At 43.7% G+C, this 27,989-nt stretch overlaps 2 protein-coding genes and 1 pseudogene across 2 annotated transcripts; 1 reads left to right on the top strand and 2 right to left on the bottom strand.

The window, feature by feature from the left end:
- Position 1: 1 nt before the first annotated feature.
- LOC118377336 (extracellular calcium-sensing receptor-like) lies at positions 2-4,652 on the bottom strand. The gene is made up of 8 exons (XM_035764223.2): positions 4,381-4,652; positions 3,955-4,279; positions 2,824-3,111; positions 2,198-2,746; positions 1,823-2,044; positions 1,485-1,608; positions 909-1,381; positions 2-674 (listed from the first exon to the last, which is right to left on the bottom strand). Exons 1-8 carry the CDS (start codon positions 4,605-4,607, stop codon positions 249-251), a joined length of 2,634 nt encoding a protein of 877 aa, XP_035620116.1. The 5' UTR covers positions 4,608-4,652; the 3' UTR covers positions 2-248.
- A 2,442-nt stretch (positions 4,653-7,094) lies between these two features.
- On the top strand, positions 7,095-27,049 carry LOC118377337 (vomeronasal type-2 receptor 1-like). Its single transcript, XM_052468901.1, has 13 exons — positions 7,095-7,377; positions 8,473-9,282; positions 9,428-9,652; positions 9,959-10,082; positions 13,373-14,267; positions 17,943-18,113; positions 18,390-18,578; positions 19,638-19,761; positions 19,949-20,140; positions 20,373-20,909; positions 21,095-21,319; positions 21,592-21,715; positions 24,530-27,049. The coding sequence occupies exons 1-13, from the start codon at positions 7,123-7,125 to the stop codon at positions 25,426-25,428; spliced, it is 4,770 nt and encodes a 1,589-aa protein (XP_052324861.1). The 5' UTR covers positions 7,095-7,122; the 3' UTR covers positions 25,429-27,049.
- A 402-nt stretch (positions 27,050-27,451) lies between these two features.
- The window catches only part of LOC127909040 (extracellular calcium-sensing receptor-like), a 63,126-nt pseudogene continuing 62,588 nt past the window's right edge, over positions 27,452-27,989 (bottom strand).

Below are 27,989 nucleotides of genomic sequence, written 5' to 3'. Positions count from 1 at the left end.
TCAAATGCTAATTAATAATGCAACATAAAATATTTTATTTCAGAATAAAGAGCACATTTCTACATTTTATTCAATATCATATAACGTTATGCAACTTCTTCCTAACCTATGAAAAATATTTAACATATTAAACATGGTCAATGTTGCACATTAACTCAGTGGTGAATGCATTATGAACTGGTACGACTTTTTATTAATAAAATATATTGATTCCACATACTGATCAGGAATCATCACATGTAAATCTATTATCCTTTGAGCATCATGTGTTTCCTGTTGTTTTTCTCTGGTCTGAGCACTACAATGTAGCACTTAGGGGCAAATATACAGACCAGGAGGCCAAAGGCTGAGGCTAGAATGGCAAAGACATGGACGGCCACTGTGTACTTTCCTGCTGTGCTCACATACACAGGGATAAAGGTTATCCATACAGCAAAGAAGATCAGCATGCTGAAGGTGATGAACTTGGCCTCGTTGAAGTTGTCCGGCAGTTTCCGGGCCAGAAAGGCCAGGATGAAGCACATGCAGGCCAAGAGGCCGATGTATCCCAGAACGCACCAGAAGGCAACTTCTGACCCCATGGCACAGTCGATGATGATGACAGAGCTGATGTGGCCGGTGTTGAGGTTGGTGTAGGGAGGTCTGGTCAGCAGCCAGATGAGACAGATCAGTCCCTGTCGGCCAGAGGGAACCATATTGGTGTTAATATTGATCAAGTGATTCAATTGTCTGATTCATTTTAATGTCTTTCACTTAGGCTGCATTTAGTCAGGCAGCCCAAATCTAGGCTTTTGCCCAGTTATTGGCAAACGATCAGATCTAATTGGTCACAAGGCTGGCTGACTGTGTTAACGCAGCCTTAGAGGTAGAGGTCAATGAAAAGAAAAGCAACAAGATCAGAATAGTACCTGGACGGCAGTGCACAACACAACACTGGCTCTCTGATGGGCAGGACCAAACCACCTCATGACATCACGTCCTGGCAGGGTGGCGCTGAAGGCCATGAGGACCACCATGGTCTTGGCAAGGAGGCAGGAGATGCAGAGGGCAAAGCTCACCCCGAACGCTGGGTACCGGATCCGGCACAGCCAATCTGAGGGCTCCCCGATGAACAACAGTCCAATCAGGAAGCAGATGGAAAGGAAGAGGAGGAGAAGGAAGCTCAGCTCCATGTTGTTGCCGCGGACGATGGGAGTGTGTCGGTTGGCAACAAACACCGCCAAGACAGAGAGTGAGGCACAGGCCCCAAGAATGGATACCACACACAGGACGACACCCATGGACTCCTGATAGGACAGGAACTCTATGGTCTTTGGAACACAGTGGTCTCTGGCCTCGTTTGGCCACGTGACGTCAGAGCAGCGTATGCAGTTTAAAGAATCTGACAGAGAGGAAAAAGAAAACAGAGATTGCAATAGCAACACTGTTTTTTTAGTTCTGACCAATGACTGGTGAGAAAGGCTTGGAAATAAGGGACAACACACCAGTTTGATTGCTGACCTCCCCCTCAGCACACGGGATGCAGTCGAAGCAGCAGACAGGCTCCCCCTTCTTCCTGGCTACACGGGTGCCTGGGGGACAGCTGTCACTGCACACTGATCGAGCTGCCTGGGGGGCAGAGGGGCACCACTCAGATATACTGATACATCTCGCGTGTATTAAGCGGTGTACAGGGAAAGTGTCTCAGAACGCTTTTCAAACTAGCCAAATGTAGTTTATAAAATGCCAACTTGATATTCTTCAATGACGTTAAGAATACAACAAAGAACAGACTGAGAAGAAAACGTAGAACCAAGCACCTAGACTGTGATATAGGGCGCACCTGCTTTCCCACAGGCCACTGAATCACTGACTCATTTATGACCAGGTCTCTGCCATCGGCCAATGAGGCGTCATAGAACCCCACTTTAACTAATCGCAGGGAGCCATCCTGCCCCCTCTGCCAGTTCATGAGGTCATAGGAAGCGATGGGGTCACCGTTGTGGTCAAAGCTGACCTCCTCCCCGAGTGTGGAAAACTTCACCTGCTTCATGTAATGTAGTAGCTGGGGAAAGAGGAGTGGAGAGGGAGACACGAGAAACTATACACTCTACTCCCCCTACTGGTGTGTGTGTGTGTCTGCATGCGTGAAAATGAGAAACAGGCAATGATATCTATTCAGCAATAATGAGCAGAGTATCTTCAACCATAGACTCACCTGCCATGGTTTAACATGCTTTGGGTCCCCACAGGTGCCATTGATAAAAGGCCCCTGCCCAGCCACACAGTTGGTCATATCCTGCAGGGCATGGGCGATGAGATACACAGCCTTATACACATTATAGGATACTCTGAGTTGGCTCACATCGGCAAAGGGTGTGTACACATCCCCCAGAACCTCTCTTCCACTACAGGGCTTTCTGTCCAGGTAACTGACAGAGTGAGTGTGTGTGTTTAAGGAATCGTTCACTCTACAGTTGAATGTCTCTTCCCAGAACTCTGCCAGGAAAGCCGACTGACGTCCGTGGGATGGTCCTAGTCTGGTCAGGAAGTCTTTGAGCCCTGGAATAACATCAACCTTCCGTATTCCAAATCCCAGCGTTCCTGTCAGGAGATCCCCAAACTCTCTCCACAGGGACTTGGAGGTGGCCCAGGCCTCGCTGGCGATCAGTTGCAGCCCTGTGACATTCCGATGGAGACACTCCCTGAGGATACTCCGAAGCTCCGACTCGCCGGAGAAATTCAGGAGGACTCGGGAGGACGACCCCTGGGTAACAATTACAAGAATAACAACATGTATAATCATGTGCTTTGAAGACATTGTACGTTTATTTCTTTGCTAACCTGGATAGTGTCCACTAGCTGTCCCACAGCATGCTGGGTAAGGACCACTGGGTAGAAGTGGACGTAGGCAGCACACATCCCAAAGTGAACGGACTCCTGTAGAAACAACTGGATGGCAAAACGTGCATAGTCAGACTCCACCCCGATGACGCCCACCCAGGTCCAGTGGAAGTAGCGTACCAGGCGAGCCAGGGCTCTTATCTGAAAGGCATCACTGGGCATGGTGCGCATGAACGTAGGGAACTGCTTCTGGTCACTCAGGCAGCTGCAGGACGCAAAGTAGCTCACCTGAAAGAAGAGGGAACAGCAGGTTAAAAGTGCACTCTGTAAAATGTACTAAAGCATTACATATAGATTTTAATATATACAATATATGTGAACTCAATTTCATGATTAAAAAAACAAAAACATTTGAAGATATGAATTGACATGTCTCCTGCCAAAGTAAAAATACATTACAGATCAACGATCTACATTTGTCCAGTATTGTCACAGCAAAATAATCCTGCAGCAACAGAATATGAACATTTAGTCCATTGTGCAGCTTGATTGGTTGTCAGGCTATTAGTTGGCCCAAATTAGCCTACATGAAAGTGCCACACTGTTAATATAATATGTTAATATAACGTATCTTAGCGTGGTTTTCCAGTGCACTTATGTAAATCACCAAACTCATCTGCATTTCTTGCAGTGCAGGAAAATTCTCAGCAACAAAAGAGTGATCAAATTATGATCCCATACCTGTATATTATGATCTACAAGCCAGTCCAAAGCAGAGAGAACAACAGGGTAAATGTGCACTCTGTAAGTTGTACTCAAGCATTGCATATAGCCCTTAATTTTCATTTAGCAGTCAAGGAATGCAATTTCATAATAAAATGTATAGAATTTTGAAAGTAGCTTTCAAGTCATGAAATAGGATGGCTCCTGCCAAAGTAACAGTATTTCCATAACAATCAGACATGTAATTGTAATAGCTTCAAGACATCTATATTTTAGGGTAATTCCATTTCGGCTATTGTTATGAGCCATACTTTTACCAAGGATCTATCTCCATCAAAAGCAATTAATCAACTATAAGAAGATTGTTACACAATGATAAAAGTGCAATATACGTAACACTAGTCTCACCAGGGGTATTTGAAAGGAGCCCAGAGTTCTGAGCACAGCCATAGACACCCCAGAGGCGGCATCTCCTATGATAACAGGGGATACAGCCCTGCGTACAGCGGTGCAGCCCGAACCTGGACCCTGACCTGCTCCCCTGTAGTCTGCCCCCCATTCTGGCTGCCCGTTGACCAGCAGCAGGGAGCCTCTCAGCGACACAGGCACATGGTCACAGCTGTCGCGGATATGGAACCCCAGTGTCAGGTGTGGGAGCAGGTCCCTTCGTTGGTTGATCTCTTTCACTGCAAACATCATGGTCTCCATCCAACGCAGGGCCCTGGCACTGAAACTACAGGGAAGAGGATAGCAAGTGGCTTAGAAGCAATGCACGTAAGAGAGAAAGAGACAAACAAGACAGACAGAAAACATTCTTCATTTCCCATCACTTACTACTCATATGTAGTCTGTTGCGGTTCCCATTGAAATGATGTCACAGAGGACACAGGACTATAGTGGAGCGGGAACAAGCCCCCAAGAACCACGTCTCCCTCTTGATAGAAGCTGCTCGTCTCTTCTTCCCCCAGGAAAGTGCACCCGTCCTGGGGTGTGGCAGAGCAAACCCAACTGGCCCACAGGAGAAGCCCCAGCAGCAGGAGTCTGGCAGAGAGGTGCGCCATGGCAGGCAGAGAGTGGATGTATGATGTGAGATCAGTTAGGGCTTCCAGTCCTTGTCTAACCCCCAATTCTCACTTGTGTGGCTGTGGGTACGAGGTTTGGTCCCTATATAGGCCCAGGTTGTCATGACATCACTGCAGACAAGGTCCTACTTTTCCCTTTTTTTATTGCTGTGCATTCTCTAATGAGTAGATCTGAGTTGGAACAATAGCAAAGCACTTACCCCGCCACTGTTTTGGTTAAAAAAAGGATGTGTCTGTAAAAATGTAACTCTCAAATGAATAGACAGAGAGATGAACGCAAGGACTGACCATCCATGATGTTACAATTAAATTAACATTATAGTTTTAACCATGTTGTGTAACCATACAGTGTTTGTTTACATTTACACTGTTTACAAACATTGGACTAGAATGAGTTTACATTTTGGGTTCTGATGAGGTATGACAGTTAAAATAAGCTTTTATAAATTATATTCTTATCAAATCAATGGGTATATATCATTCATTTAAGTCCAAAAATGGATGTAGCAACAAATGAGTCTAGCTTTAATGGGATCATTCACCCAATAATCAAAGTGGATGTCAGACATTTTCGTACCAGATTTCTCACTCAACAGTAGGTGGCAGTGTATGCATTGCATTAGAACATAGCTGTGTGGTATTGTCTGTGTGTGACGTCACCACAATTTATACCGGGGGAGGGTAGTAATATATTGATCTTTTAGTGTAGTGGGCTAAATCAGGGTCACAGATGTTTCTTGGTAGACTTAAACAAATCTACTTTGAAACACCAGTCTACACCTCACACACATGGTTATAGGCTTAAAGAAAAGAAGACACCTGTACCAGGTCAGATATAGAGTTGAAATGTATTACATTTTGAGTTTACGTCCCAATATTACCCTTTATATACACATCACAGAAGACTGCAGTATAACAAGATCAATTGACATAGAAACACCACAGGATTATTTCAAAGTGTATAATGTTGTTTAATTATGAAATGATGGGGAATATTCCACTCATGAGGCCACTAGAGGGAGATTTGGTCATTTGACTACAGGAAAGTGCCTCAACACCTTTGTATAGGCCTCCTAATAAAATATCATGAAACAAATTACAATCACTTAAAACACAGTGTGAAGTGTATTATATTGCGTGGGTTTCTTATTACCTATCATACATATTGTCTGCCATAAAGGCCCAGTCTGTCTCTCCAAGCCACTGTGAGTGTTTGGGAGGGAGGGGTGAGGATCACGTGAAATCCACGGAGATACCAAATTAAATCAGATGAAATGATGACGAGACCAAGGAGTATAAAACAGAACAACATGAACAGTCTCTGTGGGAGGATATCAGCTTGTCTATGAGCAGGAGGATCTCTCTGCATCTATCGGACCAGTCTGAGGATGTCTCTTCTTCTGTGGTGGTCTCTATACTACCCTGTCTCTATTTCCCCTCTGACAGAAGCCACCTCTACCCAGCCAGCCTGCTCCCCGCAGGGGGCCTTTGAGCTACCTGGGTTCTCAGCCCAGGGTGACTTCCTGATGGGGGGGATCTTTCCCCTTCACTACCGGGTGGAGCTGCCTGGCACGGACTACACCCACCAGCCCCTGGCAGCACTGTGTCAAGGGTGAGCTGAGTCAAAGGGTTCTGGATGTGTGGCTCAAGTCCTACAGTTCTCTCTCTCTCTCTCTCTCTCTCTCTCTCTCTCTCTCTCTCTCTCTCTCTCTCTCTCTCTCTCTCTCTCTCTCTCTCTCTCTATGTGAGCTGAGTTTCCTGGGGGCCTGGATGTGTGGCTCAAGTCCTACAGTTTTCTCTCTTTCTCTGTCTCTCTCTTTCTCTCTCTCTCACTCTTTCTCTTAGCTGACATAGAGAGAGAGAGAGAGAGAGAGAGAGAGAGAGAGAGAGAGAGAGAGAGAGAGAGAGAGAGAGAGAGAGAGAGAGAGAGAGAGAGAGAGAGAGACTGGGGGCCCAGATGTGTGGCTCAAGGACTACTGTAAACAAGAGTTTGAGGAGAATAGGCTCTGATTGCCAGGTCCCATTGAGGACCTTTGACCTCTACTGTGAACTCTTATCTACTAAAATTTCACCTCCTCTCCTTTTCTGTGTTTTCCTCCTAATCCCTTAACACCGTGTTCTGTGGTGGGATTGCTGCCACGTTCATTGAGATCGGATTTCTCGGTCTTGTTGTGTTGTTCAGACAAGACTGACCATCAGTGGAAGTGGAACACATTCTCATTAATTCTCTCTCTCTCTCTCTCTCTCTCTCTCTCTCTCTCTCTCTCTCTCTCTCTCTCTCTCTCTCTCTCTCTCTCTCTCTCTCTCTCTCTCTCTCTCTCTCTCTCTCTCTCTCTCTCTCTCTCTCTCTCTCTCTCTCTCTCTCTCTCTCTCTCTCTTCTCTCTCTCTCTCTCTCTCTCTCTCTCTCTCTCTCTCTCTCTCTCTCTCTCTCTCTCTCTCTCTCCCTCTCTCTCTCTCAGGTTTGACCCGAGGGCTTTCCGCTGGGCTCAGACCATGAGGCTGGCAGTGGAGGAAATCAACCAGAGTGAGCAGCTGCTGCCCAACCACACGCTGGGCTACAAGATCTTTGACTCGTGTGCCACACCAGTCACAGCTCTGAGAGCAGTCTTGGCGGTGCTGAACGGACATGGTGAAGAACAGAGCCCTATGTGTTCTGGTGCCAGCCCGTTAATAGCCATGGTAGGGGAGTCTGGCTCCTCACAGTCCATTGTTTTGTCCAGAACTCTGCAGCCCTTCAGAATCCCCATGGTGAGTGATGATGTGTTTATATTGCAGGGTTCAGATCAGGGTTGTAGTGCTGCCAGAGCTCACCGGAACCTTGCTCCACCACTTCTTACAGTGGGGCCTGTTTACTACAGTTAAATCCAAGCTGATTCAATATCTGCGAATTCACATCATTTTCTATTAGTCTACAGAACTGAATAGAGTAAAGTGACTGTTAGATCTAAAACACCACTTAATTTCTTATGAGATTTTAGGATGATATGTGGTCACATTTCTTTTCTCATCCGGCCTAAACTCAACATTGTGCCACAGCGTTTGAAATATAGTCCAGGTACAGTGAGCCTATGCTGTCTGTCACCACCATTCGCTCACGAAACCATAGTTAGGCCCTACATCACTCAATAAGATCTGAATGAATATTCCCACGACACTGGTTAAGATCAAATGATTGGATGGTTCACCGGTAAAACAAGAATAATTATCATTCACGATTGACAGATGGCCTATTTTAAAATTAGGTACGTCTAATTTGGTGTTTGACAGAATTAAAAACAGAACTATTTTTGAGACAATATGTGTGGGTGTGGCCAGACATTGCATTTGGAGGATGCCTATTATGCGAATTCTAAAAAGCTGTGTCAGTCAGTACAGACTTTGATTGAGAAATGATGACATTATTGTTTTAGTACCTCAGAAAGTGGCACTACACCACTGGTGCAGATGAAAAGCTATTTCTTGTTTTTAAGTTAAGATCCACTGTTGAACTAGGGGGAATTAGAATACAATTCAGATTCTGTGGATCAGTATTCAAATTCAAAGATGTAGAATTATTTTAGTGTAAATAGCTAATCTACTATTCAAAAGGGAGGTTTGTCTGTGACTCTGAAAACACATTTAAAAGCGCTTATCAACAACCTGTGGCTAGAATTACATAGTTTGTTAACAATTGAATTAAGTATGGTGTCTTTTGTTTATGACTATTGTAAATACAATTAGCGCTCTCATAAATAACACATGATTTGTATATATATGAATGTATTTTATGCTTTGTAATAATGGTATTACATGCACACCTTGAAATTAACGTTTGGTTAAAATAGGTGTTCTATGTTCTTTCAGATCAGCTATTTCTCCACCTGCTCGTGCCTGAGTGACAGGAAAGAATACCCAACGTTCTTCAGAGTGGTTCCAAATGACGACTACCAGGTGAAGGCCATCGCCAGTCTGCTTCAGCGTTTCGGCTGGAAGTGGATCGGTGTGATCCGCGAGGACCACGACTACGGCCACTTCGCCCTGCAGGGCCTGAAGAAGGAGATCCAGAACACAGATGTCTGTCTGGCCTATGATGAGATGATCCCTAAAGACTACAGCAGAGAGAGGGTCCTGCAGATCCTGGAGGTGATGAGGCATTCCACAGCGCGGGTGGTGATAGTCTTCTCTGGGGAGGGAGAGTTATACCCTTTCCTCAAGGAGTTTGTCAAGCAGAACATCACTGGTACCCAGTGGGTGGCCAGTGAGGCCTGGGTCACTGCCAATGTGCTGGCAGAGACTTATCCATTCCTGGATGGGACTATTGGCTTCGCCATCCGCTCAGGGAAAGTCCCAGGGCTCAGGGACTACCTGCAGACGGTGAACCCCAACAGGTACCCCTCTAACCCCCTGGTGCAGCAGCTGTGGGAGGCTCTGTACGGCTGCTCTCCCTCTCTGTCCCCCTCCAGCACCCTGATGCCCCCCTGCTCAGGGCAGGAGACTCTTCTGGAGCAGCACTCAGCCTACATGAACACCTCCAGCCCCAGAGTGGCCTATAATGTGTACAAGGCTGTGTACGCCATCGCTCACTCACTGCACAACCTCCTCCACTGCCAGGCTGGGGCAGGACCCTTCCACAACCGCTCCTGCGCTCACAGCACCAACGTTCACCCCTGGCAGGTATGTGTCAATTACTTACTAAAGGGGGGGAAGCATATCATTATGTAAATAACTAAACAGATGAATGTTGAAAAGATTTTGGTGCATCAACAAATGCAATTAGATGTAGTTAAAGAATTAGACAATTATTTTCCTCTTATCACAGCTCCAGCAATATCTCCAGGACGTGTCCTTCAACGTATCTGGAGAAAATATGAACTTTGACCAGAAAGGGGACGCCATCCCGTCCTATGACCTCATCAACTGGCAGAGGGGGCCAAACGGAGGTCCCCGCTTTGTCACAGTAGGGCTGTATGATGGCTCAAAGGACTCTGGGAAGGAGCTGGCAATCCAGGAAGAGAAGATAGTGTGGGCGAGGCATCAGAGCAAGGCAAGCTGCTCACAATGTGTATTTAACCACATCAGATGCCAACTGTTGACGTTGTGTAGAGAGTCCTGGATGTAAGTTCCTCTGCATGGTGAATGTACACATATTATTATAGTTATTTTTAAACAGGATTGCAGGTTGATGAGTTCCAATGCTTGATGTCTCGTTCTTATTCTCTAACCATCCTACTAGAACTGTCAGTGAGATTTCTCCAATTATCTCATATTGAGTGACCTCTAGTGGCTGGAATAATATGAGTATTCAGGTAGCATAAAATAGTCTGAAGGTATTTATCTTTGATTTGTTTAGCTGGTGGTCTCCGTGTGCAGTGCCAGCTGTGCTCCAGGATCCAGGAAGGCTGTCCGTCGTGGGGAACCTCTGTGCTGCTTTGACTGTGTACCATGTGACAGCGGCAAGATTAGTAATCAGACAGGTGAGGACTCTGATTTACCCTAATCAATATAATGACTTACCTGTAGATTAGTAATCAGACAGGTTAGGACTGATTTACCCTAATCAATATAATAACCGACCTGTAGATTAGGAATCAGACAGGTGAGGACTCTGATTTATGTTAATCAATATATTGACTTACCTGTAGATTAGTAATCAGACAGGTGAGGACTCTGATTTATGTTAATCAATATAGTGACTTACCTGTAGATTAGTAATCAGACAGGTGAGGACTCTGATTTATGTTAATCAATATAGTGACTTACCTGTAGATTAGTAATCAGACAGGTGAGGATTTATACACCCTAATCAATACAATGACTTACCTGTAGATTAGTAATCAGACAGGTGAGGACTCTGATTTATGTTAATCAATATAATGACTTACCTGTAGATTAGTAATCAGACAGGTGAGGACTCTGATTTATGTTAATCAATATAATGACTTACCTGTAGATTAGTAATCAGACAGCTGAGGATTTATACACCCTAATCAATATAATGACTTACCTGTAGATTTAGTAATCAGACAGGCGAGGACTCTGATTTATGTTCATCAATATAATGATTTACCTGTAGATTAGTAATCAGACAGGTGAGGACTCTGATTTATGTTAATCAATATAATGATTTACCTGTAGATTAGTAATCAGACAGGTGAGGATTTATACACCCTAATCAATACAATGACTTACCTGTAGATTAGTAATCAGACAGGTGAGGACTCTGATTTATGTTAATCAATAGAACAACTTCCTTTTGGTAGATTTGATTTGGTCTCTCTCGATGCAGTTGAGTGCACTATGTACATCCTGTCCGTGTGTTGTGTTAGAAAGGGCCAGCAGCACGTCCTCCTCCAGTCGTCTTATTCCTGTAGCCTCCTTTAACCCTAAAAGGTATTTTTTGTTTAATAGTACCAACGGGTAATGGCCCAATTTACCTCAAATTGGTAATGATTGCAAAGAGACACTGTCTGTCAAGCAGTAACACTTTTTATTTTATTAACCATTTAGTAACACAAGAAAATGGTTTAAATTCCCCAAATTAAGCATATATTTTTTACATAAAAAAAAAAAGTTGTATTTTTCATGTTTTTTGATTTGCTTTGATTTATTATGATCCCCATTAGCCGACGCCATTGGCGACAATTAGCCTTACTCGGGGTTGGATATATAACAACAAATACATTACAGACAAAAGACGTTACAATTTACAAACATTTACATACATGCAGTGTATGTGTTGATAAATGTGATACATTTCATCCACTTGTTATGAAGATTTGTTTGTTATTCATTCAAAGTGTTCTGTAATATTCAGAGGCTGAGAAATTGGCAATTGAGCTAATCTGTCATACTGGTTCGACTGAAGATGGACACCGATATGGGCAATATAGGTGATAAAGATGGACACCAATATGGGCAATATAGGTGATAAAGATGGACACCGATATGGGCGATATAGGTGATAAAGATGGACACCAATATGGGCAATATAGGTGATAAAGATGGACACCGATATGGGCGATATAGGCGATAAAGATGGACACCGATATGGGCAATATAGGCGATAAAGATGGACACCGATTTGGGCAATATAGGCGATAAAGATGGACACCGATATGGGCAATATAGGCGATAAAGATGGACACCGATATGGGCAATATATGCGATAAAGATGGACACCGATATGGGCAATATATGTGATAAATATGGACACCGATATGGGCAATATAGGCGATAAAGATGGACACCGATATGGGCAATATATGCGATAAAGATGGACACCGATATGGGCAATATAGGCGATAAAGATGGACACCGATATGGGCGATATAGGCGATAAAGATGGACACCGATATGGGCAATATAGGCGATAAAGATGGACACCGATATGGGCAATATAGGCGATAAAGATGGACACCGATATGGGCAATATAGGCGATAAAGATGGACACCGATATGGGCAATATAGGCGATAAAGATGGACACCGATATGGGCGATATAGGCGATAAAGATGGACACCGATATGGGCAATATAGGCGATAAAGATGGACACCGATATGGCCGATATAGGCGATAAAGATGGACACCAATATGGGCAATATAGGCGATAAAGATGGACACCGATATGGGCGATATAGGCGATAAAGATGGACACCAATATGGGCAATATAGGCGATAAAGATGGACACCGATATGGGCAATATAGGCGATAAAGATGGACACCGATATGGGCAATATAGGCGATAAAGATGGACACCGATATGGGCAATATAGGCGATAAAGATGGACACCGATATGGGCGATATAGGCGATAAAGATGGACACCGATATGGGCAATATAGGCGATAAAGATGGACACCGATATGGCTGATATAGGCGATAAAGATTGACACCAATATGGGCGATATAGGCGATAAAGATGGACACCGATATGGGCGATATAGCCGATAAAGATGGACACCGATATGGGCGATATAGGCGATAAAGATGGACACCGATATGGGCAATATAGGCGATAAAGATGGACACCGATATGGGCGATATAGCCGATAAAGATGGACACCGATATGGGCGATATAGGCGATAAAGATGGACACCGATATGGGCAATATATGCGATAAAGATGGACACCGATATGGCCGATATAGGCGATAAAGATGGACACCGATATGGGCAATATATGCGATAAAGATGGACACCGATATGGGCGATATAGGCGATAAAGATGGACACCGATATGGGCGATATAGGCGATAAAGATGGACACCGATATGGGCAATATAGGCGATAAAGCACCGGTGGCATCAGAATTTTAACTCAAACTTTGGAACGCTATGTGCTATCAACTCAGATCCAATTGCATCTGAAAAATGGGACTCTGGACTTGGTATAGATACACTGACTGGAAACTAAACACGTATTTATAGTGCCTCCCTATGGGCCAAATCTGGGGTGGCTCCATATCTATATATTTAAGGATACATTCATCTACCTCTCTGTGCCAAATTTGGTCACAAAGTTTAACTTTTGAGTCAACATTTTCATTTGAGCCATTATGCACATCTAGTATACAAAGAAATTTCAGAAGGATAAAAAATAAAAGAGTTTGAAATTATGACAATTTATCCTTGTTGTTACTTTAAGGGTTAACCTATGTACACCAGTCCCATTTCTGCCACCAAATGTCACTTACCTGTAGAATATCGCATGACTGCCTCACACACACACAATTCCTAAGCTCTTTCTCTCTGTTTTTCTGTGTAGATTCTATAGACTGCCATGAATGTCCCGAGGACTACTGGTCAAACACTGATGGAACAATGTGCATCCCCAAAGTGGTGGAGTTCCTTTCCCATGATGCAATGGGGATAGCCCTGACAGTGATCGCTGTAGTGGGCGCCTGTCTGACCGTGTCCATCCTGGCAGTCTTCCTCCATCACAGGACCACTCCCATCGTCCGCGTCAACAACTCTGAGCTGAGTTTCTTTATCCTTCTCTCCCTGACTCTGTGCTTCCTGTGTGCGCTGATGTTCATCGGGGAGCCCACCTCCTGGTCCTGCATGCTGCGCCACACCGCCTTCAGCATCACCTTCTCCCTCTGCATCTCCTGCATCCTGGGCAAGACTCTGGTGGTCCTGGCAGCCTTCACTGCCGCCAGGCCTGGGAACAACATTATGAAGTGGCTGGGGCCAAAACAGCAGAGGGTCATCATATTCTCCTGCACCCTGGTTCAGGTGCTGATCTGTGCTGCCTGGCTCATGGCTGCCCCTCCCTACCCCTCCAAAAATATCCAGGACCAACGCTCTAAGATCATTCTGGAGTGCAGTGTGGGCTCCCCATTGGCCTTCTGGTGCGTTCTGGGATACATCGGCCTCTTGGCCTGTCTGTGCTTCATCCTGGCTTTTCTGGCCCGGAAACTGCCAGGCAACTTTAATGAGGCCAAGTTCATCACCTTCAGCATGCTGATCTTCTGTGCCGTGTGGATCTCCTTCATCCCTGCCTACGTCAGCTCTCCTGGGAAGTACACAGTAGCTGTAGAGATCTTTGCCATCCTGGCCTCCAGCTTTGGGCTGCTGTTCTGTCTGTTTGCTCCAAAATGTTACATCATCCTCCTGAAGCCAGAGAAGAACACTAAACAACATATCATGGGGAAGAAATAAAATGCATAGATTAATGAAGACACATTTATTTGTCATAGTTCTCAGTTTACTTTTGACCTACTGTAAACCCAGAAATGAAATAGATGCGTCTTTATAGTGTCTTTATAGTGTTTATAGTGTCTTTGGGACATGTGGAGAGCTAGAAATTGTACTTTTTTAGTTGAATTACCATTTTCCTGATCAAAGATATAGCTCCGCCAAGTTAGCTAATTTTATGGTTACTGTATCTGGAGCAGGGGGGGGGACAAATTATGGCCCGCGGGGCACTTCAATCCGGCCTGTGAAACATAAAAACTTTTTTGTACACTTTTTTTCTCCCCAATGTCCCATTGCTGCAACTCCCGTACGGACTCGGGAGAGTCGAAGGTCTTAAGCCGTGCGTCCTCAGAAACACAACCCAGCCAAGCCGCACTGCTTCTTGACACATTGCCCACTTAACCCGGAAGCCAGCCATACCAATGTGTCAGAGGAAACACTGTACACTTGGCAACCATGTATGCGCACGGCCTGCCACAGGAGTTGCTAGAGCGCGATTCGCCAAGGAAATATTGGCCTGCCAAAAACCTCTCCTAACCCGGGCGACGCTGGGCCAGGTGTGCGCCGCCTCATAGGTCTCCCAGTCATGGCCAGCTGTGACACAGCCTGGGATCGAACCCGGGTCTGTAGTGATGCCTCAAGCACTGCGAAGAAGTGCCTTTGACTGCAGCACCACTCAGGAGGCCTCTGCAAATAGATTTAAACAAACAATTGGTCCCCAAAGACACACGTCACTCCGTTGAATTTCAAAATCCCGATGTGACCCTCTTGCCAAAAAGTTTGCCTACCCCAGATCTAGAGAGAGGTTTAGTTATGCTATAGTTATGCTACGTATTTGTTGTAACAATTATTGTTTCATTATTATTAGACAGTAGTTTTAAAGATATTTTATTTTTTTATTGTTTGAACTTAGCAATTTTACTGTGTTATCTTCCTTTTTTCATATTATTCTGGTTACTAAGCATTGCTTTTTGTCAATTTTTTGTCCTTTGAAAACAAAATGGTGCATCTCAAGAGATTTCATCCTGAAAACTCAAAAAAATAAAGAATTAAACGCTACAGCATTTGAATTGTGCTACCAGAGGTTTTACACACTATAATGCTATGTGGTACAGTGGCTTGTGTAAGCATTCACCCCCCTTGGCATTTTTCCTGTTTTGTTGCCTTACAACCTGGAATTAATATGGATTGTGGTGGGGTTTGTTTAATTCGATTTATACAACATACCTACCTACCGCTTTGAAGATGCAAAATATATTTTTTATTGTGAAACAAACAAGAAATATTACAAAAAAATACACAACACTTGAGCATGCATAACTATAAACCCCCCAAAGTCAATACTTTGTAGAGCCACCTTTTGCAGCAATTACAGCTGCAAGTCTCTAGGGGTATGTCTCTATGAAAACGTGGCACATCTAGGCACTGGGATTTTTGCCCATTCTTCGAGGCAAACTGATCCAGCCCCTTCAAGTTGGATGGGTTCCACTGGTGTACAGCAATCTTTAAGTCATACCACAGATTCTCAATTGGATTGAGGTCTGGGCTGTGACTAGGCCATTCCAAGACATTTAAATGTTTCCCCTTAAACCACAGAAGTGTTGCTTTAGCAGTATGCTTAGGGTTATTGTCCTGCTGGAAGGTGAACCTCCGTCCCAGTCTCAAATCTCTGGAAGACTGAAACAGGAATTTTGCTGTATTTAGCGCCATCCATCATTCCTTCAATTCTGACCAGTTTCCCTACCGATGACAAACATCGTGGTGTTCTCGCGGTGATGGGAGGGGCTGGGTTTGCGCCAGACATAGCGACTTCCTTGATGGCCAAAAAGCTCAATTTTAGTCTCATCTGACCAGAGTACCTTCTTCCATATGTTTGCGGAGTCTCCCACATGCCTTTTGGCGGACACCGAAGGTGTTTCCCTATGTTTCTCTTTAATTAATGATCGGATGACATACCCAAATCTAATTGCCTGTAGTTCAGGCACTGAAGCAAGGATATGCATATTCTTGGTACCATTTGAAAGGAAACACTTTGACGTTTTTGGAAATGTGAAAGAAATGTGGGAGAATATAACACGATATATCTGGTAAAAGATAATAGAAAAGGAGAAAACAATCGTTTGTTTGTATATATTTGGTACAATCATCTTGAAATGCAAGAGAAAGACCATAATTGTTTATTCCCGCAAAGGTGCAATTCAGATTTTGTATGTGCAAAGTTTTAGAATGATCCAATGAACTGTTCAAAATGTTGTATTAAGACTGCCCAAATGTGCCTAATTAGTTTATTAATTACTTTTCATGTTCAAAATTGTGCACTCTCCTCAAACAATAGCATGGTATTATTTCACTGTAATAGCTACAGTAAATTGGACAGTGCAGTTAGATTAACAAGAATTTAAGCTTTCTGCCAATATCAGATATGTCTATGTACTGGAAAATGTTCTTGTTACTTACAACCTCATGCTAATCGCATAAGCCTACGTTAGCTCAACCGTCCCACAGGAGACCCACCAATCCTGAAGAAGTTTTAAGAAATGGCTTTTTCCTTGCCATTCTTCCGTAAATGTTGTTTTCCAAACATAAAAATAGTGATCCCTAGCTTCAAGAGGTTAAGCAATGGCTTTTTTTCTGGCCTGTCTTCTGTACAGCCCCACTCTGTGGAGTGTATGGCTTAAAGTGGTCCTGTGGACAGATACTCCAATCTCCGCTGAAGAGCATTGTAGCTCCTTCAGGGTTATCTTCGGTCTCTTTGTTGTCTCTGATCAATGCCCTCCTTGCCTGGTCTGTAGGTTTGGGTGGGCGGCCCTCTGTTGGCAGGTTTGTTGTGGTGCCATATTCTTTCCATTTTTTATAATGGATTTAATGGTGCTCTGTGGGATGTTCAAAGTTTCTGATTTTTTTTACAACCTAACCCTGATCTGTACTTCTCCACAACTTTGTCCCTGACCTGTTTGGACAGCTCCTTGGTCTTCATAGTGCCGCTTGCTTGGTGGTACCCCTTGCTTAGCGATGTTGCAGACTCTGGGGCCTTTCAGAACAGGTGTATATATACTGAGATAATGTGACAGATCATGTGACACTTAGATTGCACACAGGTGGACTTTTATTGAACTAATTATGTGACTTATAAAGATAGTTGATTGCACCAGATCTTATTTAGGGGTTTCAAAGCAAAGGGGGTGAAAACATATGCACCCACTTTTCAGTTTTTAATTTAATTTAAATTAATTTCACTTCACCAATTTGGACTATTTTGTGTATGTTCATTACATGAAATCCAAATAAAAATCCATTTTAATTACAGGTTGTAATGCCACAAAATAGGATAAATGCCAAGGGGATTAATAATTTTGCAAGGCACTGTTGCTTGGTAAACAAACTGTAATCATACCCTCATCCCCAACCTAGACAACCTTTTATAGTACAGTATAAACGTGTAATGATGTGATGATGTCATATGCCTTCTAAACAGATGTCCAATCCAGGGCTTGTCTTGTCAGTGATGAGATGCAGAGAGACGACAGGTCATATATATAACTGCTCTCCTGCCCTCTCTCTGACTGTTAGAGGGGATAGGTGTGAGTGAGGATGTCTCTGCTATTCTTGTGGTCTCTATCTTCCTCCCTCACACTCAGCCCATCCTCCACCCTAGCCACAGACTCAGAGTGTGTTCTGCTGAGTGGCTTTGATCCTGGGTTCGTGGCTGATGGTGACTTTGTCATTGGGGGTATTTTCCCCCTGCACTACAACCAGGAGATGCCAGACGTCAACTACACCTACCAACCAACAGCCGTCAGGTGCAATGGGTGAGTTTTAGTGTTAACCAGTAATACTCTATTTGATCTGTAACCTCTTTCCTTCGTGTAGTTTCCAGTTCTATTTAACTCCTTTTATCGTCACTTTCTCCTCTGTTTTTTTCCTCCACTCCCCTCCCCTCCTCCTCCTCCTCATCTCTCTCACTCTCTCTCCTTATCCTTACTCTCCTCCTCATCTTTCTCTCCTAATTCTTCCTCCCCCTCATCATCTCTCTCTCTCTCATTCTCTCTCTCTCTCTCTCTCTCTCTCTTTCTCTGTGTATTCAGGTTTGATCCGAGGGCTTTCCGCTGGGCTCAGACCATGAGGCTGGCGGTGGAGGAGATCAACCAGAGTGAGCAGCTGCTGCCCAACCACATGCTTGGCTACAAGATCTTTGACTCGTGTGCCTATCCTCTGACAGGGCAGAGGGCTGCTCTGGCAATGTTGAATGGACTGGGCCAGGCTCACACTCACATGTGTTCTGGTGCCTCTCCTCTCCTGGCTGTTATCGGAGAATCCGGTTCTGCTCAGTCTATTGTCGTATCCAGAATCCTGCAGCCCTTTAAAATACCCATGGTAGGGCTCCACTAAGAGTATTTACCTTTGAATTATTTCACCTATTGATCAACTGCAATCATGATACTTTCTGTACAACATTTCTGGTTCTCTGTGTTTAAATATGTATATGAAGAGGTCATTTCCAAAAATGCAATGTAAACTGATTTGTGTTTTTGTTAAACAGAAGTGATTGCTTATGGGTACATTCATGTGTGTGTAACATATTACTGTTCTCAGAATTTTTTATTGATAGATTTTAGAAAATGTGTTTATCCGAAAAACACTATATAGCCATTGTTTGGATGGAATGTACATATCCTATTTGACTGTGATATGACTGTGATATGACTGTGATATGACTGTGATATGACTGTGATATGTGATTGTCTCACTGAGCTATATATAAATGCACTTACTGTAAGTCACTCTGGATAAGAGCATCTGCTGTATGACTAAATTGTAAAATGTAAATGTTTTACTTACAGAACTCATATTACTGTATTTAATTATTATGATTATGATTATATATATATATATTACTTACGTAAAACCTAGCAGTCCTACCTATTTCTCTGAAAATGAGGCAGATGTATATAATTTAGCAAAAAAACATGATTATTTGTCTCTCTGAAATGGAACCATCAAGTGATAGATTTTAAACAAATACATGTATCATTAAACAATCCCATGCCATGATTAGATAGTGAAAAAACACAGCAATCTCTTTAACCATTTCAGCAATAAAAGCTCATTAGCAATAAAAGCTAATTAACCAACATTTCTGAAAATGTATACATAGCGTTTTGGCAAGAAACTCTTCAAATGAGTGTTCTTGTGTCTGTGTTGTAGAAAGAATGAGTGTTCTTGTGTCTGTGTTCTAGAAAGAATGAGTGTTCTTGTGTCTGTGTTGTAAAAAGAATGAGTGTTCTTGTGTCTGTGTTGTAGAAAGAATGAGTATTCTTGTGTCTGTGTTGTAGAAAGAATGAGTGTTTTACGAACAACATCTTTCCTCAGATCAGCTACTTCTCGTCGTGCGCGTGCCTCGGTGACAGGAGGAAGTACCCCACCTTCTTCAGAGTAATCCCCAACGATGACTACCAGGTGAAGGCCTGCAATTAAATTTTTAAAAAGGATTAAGCAATGATCTCATGAATCTCAGGATTCTTCAGGAAGTATTTCTGAAGTGGATCTCCCTGCAGTCAACTTAAATGGAGTGAAGCAGAGTATGTTCACCTCTTGGTCTGTTACAACATAGTTTCTGTCTAATCTTCCCTTTCTTCTATCCCAGGTGAAGGCTATGGCTCAGCTGCTGGTACGGTATGACTGGCGCTGGGTGGGGGTGGTGCGTGGGGACCATGAATATGGGCACTTTGCCCTACAAGGGCTGCTGAGGGAGCTAAAGGGGACGGGGGTGTGTGTGGCCTACCAGGAGATGATCCCTCTGCTCTACAATCAGCAAAGGGCCCTGGAGATCATAGAGGTATGAAGAGAGGGAGAGAGACTGTTTTGTCCCTGACGCAAATGTGTCTTGCATATTTAAAAAAAAAATAACTAGTACTATACAAAATTAAAAGGTATATCTCTCCCTGTCGTCTCTCTCTCCCCACCTTGTCTCCTTCTCTCTCCTTCCTCTCTCCTCTTCTGCCTCCATCTCTCCCACCTTTACCCTCCATTATTTTCTCATCTCTCCCCTCTCGCTCTCATCTCTCTAGGTCATGCGTAGCTCCACAGCGCGGGTAGTGGTGGTGTTCTCTGCCGAGGGGGAAATGACCCCCTTCCTGAAGGATTACATGGCACAGAACATCACAGGGATCCAGTGGGTGGCCAGCGAGGCCTGGGTCACTGCCTCGCTCTTCACCACCAGCGAGTACTTCCCCTACCTGGGGGGCACCATCGGCTTTGGGATCAGGCAGGGACAAATCCCAGGGCTCCGGGACTACCTGCAGACGGTGAACCCCCACAGGTACCCCTCTAACCCCCTGGTGCAGCAGCTGTGGGAGGCTCTGTACGGCTGCTCTCCCTCTCTGTCCCCCTCCAGCACCCTGATGCCCCCCTGCTCAGGGCAGGAGACTCTTCTGGAGCAGCACTCAGCCTACATGAACACCTCCAGCCCCAGAGTGGCCTATAATGTGTACAAGGCTGTGTACGCCATCGCTCACTCACTGCACAACCTCCTCCACTGCCAGGCTGGGGCAGGACCCTTCCACAACCGCTCCTGCGCTCACAGCACCAACGTTCACCCCTGGCAGGTATAGGTATTGTAACTATCTGGACCGTTTGAAAAAATGATTCAACAGATCATCTGCTGTTCCTGTTCAATATCTGTCTTCTCTAGCACATCCATATGCTAATTGACAGCTATAGGGCTTCATACCACTCTGCAAAAAATATCACGTAATATATTTTTTCCTGATTTTGCAATGTTTCTTCGAAGCTGCAGCACTATCTGCAAGAACTTGCCTTTTACATTTCTGGAGAGGAGGTGAACTTTGACCTGAAAGGGGATTCCATCCCGTACTATGACATCATCAACTGGCAGAGGGGCTCGGGTGGGAACATGGAGTTCATCAACGTCGGTCTGTTCGACGGAGCAAAGGCCTCTGGGAAGGAGTTGGTGATCCAGGAGGAGAAGATCGTGTGGGCGGGGCATCAGAGCAAGGCAAGCTGCTCACACTGTGTATTTAACCACATCAGATGCCAACTATTGACGTTCTGTAGGGTGAGGTTGAGGTAAGTAGGTGGAATGGGATAGGTTGGGATTTGATGAAATACTGTGATTCCAATGTAAGATGCATGTTGGTCTTGCAATGTCTCCCTGTCACATAGTGTCAAGTTAAAATAATAGTAATGAAGACAATACATTTTATGCTAAATGTATACAACAGGTTCACAGTGAACCAGCTTAATCAGTGTTCTCTCTGTGGTGTTCAGCTGGTGGTCTCCGTGTGCAGTGCCACCTGTGCTCCAGGATCCAGGAAGGCTGTCCGTCGTGGGGAACCTCTGTGCTGCTTTGACTGTGTACCATGTGACAGCGGCAAGATTAGTAATCAGACAGGTGAGGACTCTGATTTACCCTAATCAATATAATAACCTACCTGTAGATTAGTAATCAGACAGGTTAGGACTGATTTACCCTAATCAATATAATGACTTACCTGTAGATTAGTAATCAGACAGGTGAGGATTTATATACCCTAATCAATATAATGACTGACCTGTAGATTAGTAATCAGACAGGCGAGGACTCTGATTTATGTTAATCAATATAATGACTTACCTGTAGATTAGTAATCAGACAGGTGAGGACTCTGATTTATGTTAATCAATAGAACAACTTCCTTTTGGTAGATTTTATATGGTCTCTCTAGATCCAGTTGAGTGCATTATTTTTTTTAAATTTAATTGAACCTTTTTTTAACTAGGCAAGTCGGTTAAGAATAAATTATTATTTACAATTACAGCCTAGGAACGGTGGGTTAACTGTCTTGATCAGGGGCCGAATGACAGATTTGTACCTTGTCAGCTTGGGGATTCGATCTAGCAACTATGCACATCCTGTCCGTGTGTTGTGTTGATGCTGGCAGAAAGGGCCTGATGTTGTCCAGCAGCACGTCCTCCTCCAGTCGTCTTATTCCTGTAGCCTAAAAGTTACTTTTTGTTTATTAGTACCAACGGGTAATGGCCCAATTTACCCCAAATTGGTAATGATTTCAAAGAGACACTGTCTGTCAAGCAGTAACACTTTTTTATTTATTTATCACTTAGTAACACAAGAACATTGTTTAAATTCTCCAAAATAAGCATATATGGAAAACATTCCACACGGTAATTGCCACGCGTTAATCGTCAAATAAAAAAAAACAACAGATGTATGTTTTTATCGGATTTTTGGATCAATTTCATCCATAGGCACTAGTGTGTGTTGATAAATGTGATTAATTTCATTAACTTGTTATGAACTTGATTTGTTATTCAATCAAACTGTTCTGTAATACTCAGAGGCTGAGAAAATGGCGGTTGAGCTAACCTGATACCGGTACGACCTAAAATGGCTCTAACATTTGACTTTTTGCTCTAACATTTTATCTAACATTCTATCAACTCAGTTCCAATTGCATATGAAATATCGACTCTGGACTTTGTATAGAGATATTAACTGGAAGCTAAATAAGAAGTTACATTTGAGTTATTCTTTAGTTCTCGTGGCTGCCACACACCCCTCGCCCAAGGGCCAAGTCTAGAGTGGCTCCATATCTGCAATGCATTTGGAAAGTATTCAGGTCACTTCCCTTGTTATGGGTCACTTCATTTTGTTATGTTACAGCCTAATACTAAAATGGATTAAATATCAAATGTTTCCACATCAATGTACACACAATACCGCATAATGACAAATTAAAACAGAAATACCTTATTTACATAAGTATTCAGACCCTGTGCTATGAGACTCGAAATTTAGCTCAGGTGCATCATGTTTCCATTCATCATCCTTGAGATGTTTATACAACTTGACTGGAGTCCCTGTGGTAAATTCAATTGATTGGACATGATTTCGAAAGGCACACACCTGTCTATATAAGGTCCCACAGTTGACAGTGCACTTCAAAGCAAAATACTAGCCATGAGTTCGAAGGAATTGCCCGTAGAACTCCGAGATAGGATCGTGTCGAGGTACAGATCGGTCGAAGGGTACCAAAATATTTCTGGTCCGCAAGAACACAGTGGTCTCCATCATTCTTAAATGGAAGAAGTTCGAAACCAGCAACAATCTTACTAGAGCTGGCCGCTCGGCCAAACTGAGCAATTGTCGAAGAAGGGCCTTGGTCAGGGTGGTGAACAAGAACCCGATGGTCTCTCTGACAGAGCTCCAGAGTTCCTCTGTGGAGATTGGAGAACCTGCCAGAAGGACAACCATCTCTCCAGCAATCCACCAATCAGACCTTTATGTGGCCAGACTGAAGCCACTCCTCATTAAAAGGATTTTCTCAGGACCTCAGACTGGGATGAAGGTTCACCTTCCAACAGGACAACGACCCTAAGCACACAGCCAAGTCAGGTAGTGGCTTCGGCGCAAGTCTCTGAATGTCCTTGAGTGGCCCTGCCAGAGCCCGGACTTGAACGCCATCGAACATCTCTTGAAAGACCTGAAAATAGCTGTGCAGCTACGCTCCCCATCCAACCTGACAGAGCTTGTGATGATCTGCAGAGAAAAATTGGAGAAACTCCCCAAAAACAGGTGTGCCAAGGTTGTAGCGCCATGCCCCAAAAAACATGAAGCTGTAATCCCTGCCAACGGTGCTTCAGCAAAGTACTGAGTAAAGGGAATAGTGAATACGTGTGTAAATGTGATTCTTGCATTTTTTTTATTAATGCACTTGCAAAACTGTCAAATCTGTTTTTGCTTTCTCATTATAGGGTATTGTCTATAGATTAATGAGTGGGGAAAAAAACAATTTAATACATTTTAGAATAAGGCTGTAATCTAACAAAATGTGAAAAAAGTCAAGGGATCTGAATACTTTCCGAATACACGGTATATCTTTTCAGGGTACACACATCTACTTCTCTGTGACAAATGCTCTGGCACAAAGTTGAAAATTGAGTCAACATTTTCAGCTTAGCCACTGTGCACCAATAGTATACAAAATATAATATTTTTCATTTCCCTGTATTAACGTTTCTCTGTATAAAAAAAAAAGAGTTTTGAAATTATGACAATTTACTCTTGTTGGTGTTTTAAGACTTATGATCTGTACACCAGTTCCACATCTGCTACCAAATGTCACTTACCTGTAGGATATCGCCTGACTGCATCACATACCCATCAATGATGAATTCATATTCTCTTTCTCTCTGTTTTTCTGTATAGATTCTATAGACTGCACAGAATGTCCCGAGGACTACTGGTCAAACACTGATGGAACAATGTGCATCCCCAAAGTGGTGGAGTTCCTTTCCCATGATGCAATGGGGATAGCCCTGACAGTGATCGCTGTAGTGGGCGCCTGTCTGACCGTGTCCATCCTGGCAGTCTTCCTCCATCACAGGACCACTCCCATCGTCCGCGTCAACAACTCTGAGCTGAGTTTCTTTATCCTTCTCTCCCTGACTCTGTGCTTCCTGTGTGCGCTGATGTTCATCGGGGAGCCCACCTCCTGGTCCTGCATGCTGCGCCACACCGCCTTCAGCATCACCTTCTCCCTCTGCATCTCCTGCATCCTGGGCAAGACTCTGGTGGTCCTGGCAGCCTTCACTGCCGCCAGGCCTGGGAACAACATTATGAAGTGGCTGGGGCCCAAACAGCAGAGGGTCATCATATTCTCCTGCACCCTGGTTCAGGTGCTGATCTGTGCTGCCTGGCTCATGGCTGCCCCTCCCTACCCCTCCAAAAATATCCAGGACCAACGCTCTAAGATCATTCTGGAGTGCAGTGTGGGCTCCCAACTGGCCTTCTGGTGCGTTCTGGGATACATCGGCCTCTTGGCCTGTCTTTGCTTCATCCTAGCTTTTCTGGCCCGGAAACTGCCAGGCAACTTCAACGAGGCCAAGTTCATCACCTTCAGCATGCTGATCTTCTGTGCCGTGTGGATCTCCTTCATCCCTGCCTACGTCAGTTCTCCTGGGAAGTACACAGTAGCTGTAGAGATCTTTGCCATCCTGGCCTCCAGCTTTGGGCTGCTGTTCTGTCTGTTTGCTCCAAAATGTTACATCATCCTCCTGAAGCCAGAGAAGAACACTAAACAACATCTCATGGGGAATAAAAAGTAGTTAATAATAAGTAATACAAAATGTATTTTTCCTTATGTGCTTTTGTTACTTAAAATGTACAGTTTATCATATATGGGCTACAATCTGCACTGAGTATACAAAACATTAACAACACCTGATCTTTCCATGATATAGACAAACTATCTGAATCCAGGTAAAAGCTATGATCCCGTATTGATGTCACTTGATACATCTACTTCAATCAGTGTAGATGAAGGAGAGGAGACGGGTTAAATAATGATTTTTAAGCCTTGAAACATGGATTGTGTATGAAAGATTAGTGGAATCTGTGTGGGTAGCAGGACAGGTAGGATGACTGACAGTGAAGGTGAACAGGTGGTCCTGGGTCAGGTGACAGAAGAATGGATGAGACTGAGGCAGGAATTCCTTTAACCATAAAGTGGTATATTTACTAGTCTGTGCTTCATAACAAAGGAAACAGAATAACATGTATCCAATCAAATTCATATATCACAAAGATCCAATCATAACAATCATTCATTCTTAACATAATTAGGTAATTAATTTCAATAAGAAATCAACAGAAATCATCCTTGAGTCATTTAAGCTCGTAACTATTCATTATAATCATGAGAAGACTAACACAAATAATTCAATCAGTGATCGGTTATTCAATCTATAATCCCCATCAGTTTAATATCAGAATTGATCAGTTCAGCAAACAATGACGTTTCATATTTCACCCTTTCAAGTTTGCCTTCATATGTACATGTCATTTCATTACATGTTAACCATATATCAATGGCGTAATTGGCCTGTGATGATCTGCAGGGCCCTAATCATTGACCATTTACATTACACAATAGGCTTGAAGCTTGCGCTCCAAGCCGCGCTCTCCGCGGTAATAACTCTAATCAATAATTGATAGCCCGCTCCTCCAATAGTTCAGATGAAAAGGTAACAGATTCGGTGGTAAAAGATTCCGTGGATTAAACTCACGTAAATTCTGGATTAGAAAGCAGAAGAGAAAGCAGCGAGATCGGGCAATGGCGATTTCCTACTTTCAATTATTTTTATGACCTGTCTGACATTTCCACCTGACCTAATTGAAGCGCCCCTGGCCCAGCTGAGTAAGTGGCTGTGAATTAAAGGATTCTTCCACCAACTCCATGGGCCTTTTCTACAGCGTATGTGTGTCATTCAGAGGGTGAATGGGCAAGACAAAAGATTTAAGTGCCTTTGAAAGGATTATGGTAGTAGGTGCTAGGTTTGTGTCAAGAACTGCAAAGCTGCTGTTTTTTTCACACTCAACTGTTTCCCGTGTGTATCAAGAATGGTCCACCACCCAAAGGACATCCAACCAACTTGACACATCTGTGAGAAGCATTGGAGTCAACATGGGCCAGCATCCCTGTGGAATTCTTTCGATAGCTTGTAGAGTCCATGCCCCGACAAATTGAGGCTGTTCTGAAGGGAAGATGAGGGGGGCAACTCAATATCAGGAATTTGTTCCAAGTGTTTAGTAAACTCCGTGTATGCACTATATTGAAAATGTTGTTTAATAATGTGTATCTTCCACCTCTGCAACCTTTGAGTAGAAACTTGATGCTTGCAAATAAGGAGTTACAAAAAACATTAAATGTATATTTATTCATCTGGATTTATTGTTGTTACTCTAATTAATTGATGCACTTGGGATACAAAAATATCAAAACCTCATCAAAAATATAAAAATTAGGGCACAGAGTATTCACATTCTATTAATGGATTTTATTTTATTTTACTTTGGGGGAAATACTGTATAGAGCCAGCAGGTCAAGAGTACTAGAATGTAAGAGACGTACTGTATAGAGCCACCAGGCCAAGAGTACTAGAATGTAAGAGACGTACTGTTTAGAGCCACCAGGCCAAGAGTACTAGAATGTAAGATACGTACTGTTTAGAGCCACCAGGCCAAGAGTACTAGAATGTAAGATACGTACTGTTTAGAGCCACCAGGCCAAGAGTACTAGAATGTAAGAGACGTACTGTTTAGAGCCACCAGGCCAAGAGTACTAGATTGTAAGAGAAGTACTGTTTAGAGCCAGCAGGCCAAGAGGACTAGACTGCAAGTGCCAAGAGGACTATTAGGCCTGGTGTTACCACATCAACCCTTTCTTAGTGTTCCTCTCTGGTCTCAGCCTGGTGTTACTACGTCATCTAGTGTTCCTCTCTGGTCTCACTAAGATGATGTAACATTTAGGGGCAAAGATGCACAGCAGCAGACTAGAGGACTAAAGGATAAAACTAGAGGATAAGATGGTGAATATCTCCACAGCTACAGTGTACTTATTTCCCAGGAGAGCTGACGTAGGCAGGGACAAAGGAGACTCATACTGCACAGAAGAACAGCATGTTGAAGGGGGGTGAGCTCGGCCTCAGGGAGGTGTTTGCGTCCCAGGAAGGCTAGGAGGAGACAGAGCGAGACCAGCAGGCTGACGTAGCCCAGTGCCAGTTAGAACCCATCTACACATGTCCTCAGGGCAGTACTAGGTTTGTCATTTCCGGTCCCAACTTGCAGACTTGTTTACATGCTGCTGTGCGTTTTGTTGCCAACCTTA

The sequence above is a fragment of the Oncorhynchus keta genome, chromosome 18 (genome assembly GCF_023373465.1).
Source record: "Oncorhynchus keta strain PuntledgeMale-10-30-2019 chromosome 18, Oket_V2, whole genome shotgun sequence".
Taxonomy (NCBI): domain Eukaryota; kingdom Metazoa; phylum Chordata; class Actinopteri; order Salmoniformes; family Salmonidae; genus Oncorhynchus; species Oncorhynchus keta.
This window is presented reverse-complemented; position numbering and strand designations above follow the sequence as displayed.